General features: G+C 33.7%; 1 protein-coding gene across 1 annotated transcript in view; it reads right to left on the bottom strand.

Moving 5' to 3' along the window:
* LOC106476495 (dynein heavy chain, cytoplasmic-like) overlaps positions 1–4,556 on the bottom strand; it is a 16,753-nt gene that overhangs the window by 4,453 nt on the left and 7,744 nt on the right. Inside the window, exons 10-12 of the mRNA XM_022380350.1 lie at positions 2,652–3,029; positions 1,420–1,590; positions 488–629 (exon numbers count right to left, since the gene is read on the bottom strand). Coding sequence (XP_022236058.1) covers positions 488–629; positions 1,420–1,590; positions 2,652–3,029 — 691 coding nt within the window. The remainder of the gene's footprint in view (positions 1–487; positions 630–1,419; positions 1,591–2,651; positions 3,030–4,556) is intronic.

Here is a 4,556-nt window from a genome sequence, read left to right as displayed (position 1 = left end):
GGTAATGTTGAAGAATGTCCATCTTGCAAGTTCCACACACGTAACCGTGTTCTCTACACGCTTAATTCTCCACACACGTAAACCGTGTTCTTTACATGCTTAATCTCCACATACGTAACCATCTAAAAAGTTGTTCAATCTGATGCACTTTTCCATATCGTAGTAATTTGAAAGCGTAACACAGTTATCTTTAGTAACTCTTATAGAGTTGGAGAGTACATGGAAATACAATAACATTAATAAGAAATTTCAGATACTTTTATATTCTCTCATCAATGGAAAGCAACAATGATTGTTTATAATTGGTCATTAAAGTATGCTAATTGAAACTGGAACATCTATAATGTGTTTCATATTCACCCAGCAGAAATGATAACTACATACTTCTCCTGGTCAATCTTATAAAAACCTACATTTCTTACTTTAACTCTGGAAAAAAAGGTAAATTTACCTATTAAACAAGATATTTAGTTTCAGTTGTAAGAGCCAAAGCCCAAGTTGATGCTAAAATTTACAGAGATCGTTACCTGATCAAAATCATTGTCAATTTTCCCACCATAGATACATTGGCCAAAGAGAGTGCATAGTGCATTCCATGGAACTTTTTCTGGGGGCAAATTGGCACGCCCCTAAACAAAAAACAACAATAAAAGTCGCACAACTTCTAAACACGAAATGTACTTCTAACAGATCAGTCACTGACACACACCTTAACATTACAAAATCTGAAATTATAAAGAATTAATTAATTTTGTATAAAGAAACACAAAGTCATCAAGCTAGTTTATTTATTTATTCATGTTAACTAGTACTATATATATCATGACAGGCATCTTATGTACAGAAACTGAACCAGACTTTTCATCAGCTACCAAGATGTCATAAAATTCATAACAAAATATCATAAAATTCGTCGTTCTAACCATTAACTCGTATATTACGTAAAATGGTAATAAAGACAATTATTTAATAATAATATATGTATAATACATCCCAACAAGTTCAATGTTTCATAAGTAAAACCATTTCTTATGTTCCCATTAAAATAGAATAAATGTTTAGTGCCCAAGGTTTCTCGTAAGAAAAAAGCGTCCTCATACACCATTTACCAGTGAAGGGAAATGTTTAATTCTATGAATTTGAATATGAAACTTATTTTTCACTAATATACAAAACTACTGAAGAAGTTTCGGTAGTATATTTTCAAATCAAACAAAAACCTTTTTTTTTAGCTTTTATATATTTCTCATGAACCTGATTTTAAAATTCAAGTATCATGGTGATCTAACCATTGGTAGAAACCGTACAAGGTGACAAGCAGATTACTATATATTTAGATTAACAATTAAGCTTCAAAGTTCTATTGATAAATACAAGTTACTTTTACTACTCTATTGATAAATGAGTAACATGTCTTACCATTGCAACAGTTTCGATCCAGGTATCCAGGGTATCACAAGCCACTCTTAAGTCAGACTCGTTAAATTCATAGTGCTTAGCCCAACCTAGGGGTGAATAACGAAGCCTTTCTTGAACAATAGCATGGAACCAAGCAAGAAGGAAGTAGAGTCTGGCTCGTTCTCCAGGAGCCTGGAACAATCAGATGAAAAATACATTTATATTAGTTAGTTAACAACAAATTAAGTAATTTTGATTTTTTTACAAATGATATCTTCCATGCTTTACAATAATGTGATAATAATGGACAAATTCTATCTAACTATGTACAATCTCTCTCTGACAGCTGAAAAGAGGTATATTTAAAGATATTTTCTGTTAGATTTTCATTAAAAAGTTAAATTTCAAAAATGCTATCTGGTTTACTTACAGTCCCAGTTTCAAACCACCATATTTGATACAGACTAAGTTAGTTATACTTCCTAGTTTGAATAAGACGACACCACACATCGATAAAAGTGATTACAAAAGTTCAAAACTTGAGCTTTTACAAAGTGGAGCTATATTTCACTAAAAAGTAAATAATTCAATATCTATCATTAAACAATCTTGAGTAGCACATTACTTAATCCCTGTAGTGCATGTTGATGATAAGAGGACCTATTAACACTAGAAATAAATGACCTTATAACACCAATATGTTGTTTTTATTTAATTTGACACTCAACGTTTTGTTTTACAGCTTCTTCAGGAGCTTTCAATAAAACACAGACTGAAACTGACAGTACAAAGCTTTAAACAATTTAAAACTTTGTACTGTCAGTTTTGGTTTGTGTTATAGTGAACGTTCCTGAAGAAGCTGTAAACCGAAACGTTGAATGTCTAATTAACTAAAAACAACATTTTGGTGTTATAAGGTCACTTATTTATAGTATTAATAAATCTTGGGTAGCTAATGCTGTGTTTGAATTTAATACCTCTGTAACTTGCAAGATTTATTTGTGCTTGTGTTCACGTGTGTAGTGTGCAAAACAATAAAGAAGTCAAAGAACCAATAAAAAACTTGAGATAAAATCTTCCATTTCCTAAATAACCTTAATCTCAAATGTAACATGAATAAAAAATAGATTTGTTTAATAAAAATAACCATTGAATCTTTAGGAAAATAAAAGGCCTGAATTTAAAAAGAAATTCGGAGATAAAGTGACCTAAACTGTTCACCTGTAAAAAAAGAACAAAAGAAAATATCTCACCTTCATCATACGCTGAGCAGGAACCTGGCTGAATGTTCGTAACAGGTTAGCCTTGATGCCTGGTGGAGGCTCAAACACAAAAACTCTACCTGCTCGAAGAAGGTTGACAGGAATCTTGGGATGGATCTCCAGTGTCAAAAATAGACGGAAAGCTGGGTGGGGCTGCAGTGTGTGAAGCTTCTTCTCTAGCTGTACAAGCCACTGAGGTGCAAGATGGACATTCTTCAACATTACCCACCTGTGAACAAAACAATTACAAACAGTTGACATCGCCGCACACGTAACCGTGTTCTCTACACGCTTAATCTCCGCACACGTAACCGTGTTCTCTACACGCTTAATCTCCGCACACGTAACCGTGTTCTCTACACGCTTCATCTCCGCACACGTAACCAGTGTTCTCTACACGCTTCATCTCCGCACACGTAAACAGTGTTCTCTACACGCTTCATCTCCGCACACGTAAACAGTGTTCTCTACACGCTTCATCTCCTCACACGTAACCGTGTTCTCTACACGCTTAATTCTCCACACACGTAACCGTGTTCTCTACACGCTTAATTCTCCACACACGTAACCATGTTCTAGATGAAGCGTGTAGAGAACACGGTTACGTGTGCGGAGATGAAGCGTGTAGAGAACACGGAAGATATGCATATTTAATAAAGTAGTAGTCACTCTCTACTTTTAAAATTTCAAAATACTCCTTTTCTCCCTTTTGTGCTTCATTAAATGCTGTACTATTGTTGCAGTATTCTCTAACGTTACAGAAATGGGAAATACTGTGCCTTTATATAATTTCTAGCATTGTGTGTGTACTGAAACAAATATTTATTACAGCAATGTACATCACATGTACTGAAATTAATGTCAGTTGAATTATTTTAAAATGTTTAATTTTTTAAATGTTATATCTTCCAGTGAAACAATGTATTCTCTTAAATAAATTACATTGTTCCACTTTCTCACAGAGCATTATATTTAATTAAACTTATATAATTACAGTGTATTTGTTCTTTGTGAGTTTGATTTTTTTTTAAAATTATTTTAAATAATGTTGTGTTATGAAACTAGTTGCAATATATTTAAGGAAGAAAATATTTTGTTGTTCAAAATAGACACATGTATATCACTTTGAAGTTTTGATAGTACATATAGAAGTATTGCTAATAGCAAATAATTTCATAGTTTTGGGCATTAATTTCACTAAATTTTCCTCTGTTTTAGAATAGAAAGAACTTGACATGATCTTTTGTTGCAATTCTTTGAACAAATTGTATTCTGTAATCATCTTATTTTTTCAGAGACTTCTGAATTCCTTCTTGGAGAAACTATTTACATCTCGTAGTTTTGAACCAGACTTTGCTCTTGTATCTGGCATTGATGGTGATTCAAAGAAATGTATAACCATGCCTGAAGGAATTAGGTGAGATGATTCTATAGTTCATCTTTTGGACTTTACATAAATGTTATTACATCTACTGTCTATTGGGTCAAATACACAAACTTGTACTGCAGTGACTTGAAACACTCAGTGAAACGTGCACTGCAGTGACTTGAAACACTCAGTGAAACGTGCACTGCAGTGACTTGAAACACTCAGTGAAACGTGCACTGCAGTGACTTGAAACACTCAGTGAAACGTGCACTGAAATGACTTGAAACATTGATAATGTAAAGTTAAACACAAACACCACCTCAATAACCCGGCTATCCCACTGGTAACCTAAAGTTTAAACACCCCCTGAATGACCCGACTATCCCACTGGTAACCTAACGTTTAAATACCCCCTGAATAACCCAACTATCCCACTGGTAACCTAACGTTTAAACACCCCCTGAATAACCCGACTATCCCACTGGTAACCTAACGTTTAAACACCCCCTGAATTTTCAAAACCTTGC

Source organism: Limulus polyphemus, unplaced genomic scaffold (assembly GCF_000517525.1).
Source record: "Limulus polyphemus unplaced genomic scaffold, Limulus_polyphemus-2.1.2 Scaffold10726, whole genome shotgun sequence".
In the NCBI taxonomy this organism is placed as follows: Eukaryota; Metazoa; Arthropoda; class Merostomata; order Xiphosura; family Limulidae; genus Limulus; species Limulus polyphemus.
The sequence above is the reverse complement of the archived record's forward strand: the minus strand, read 5'-3'. Positions and strand labels throughout refer to the sequence as shown.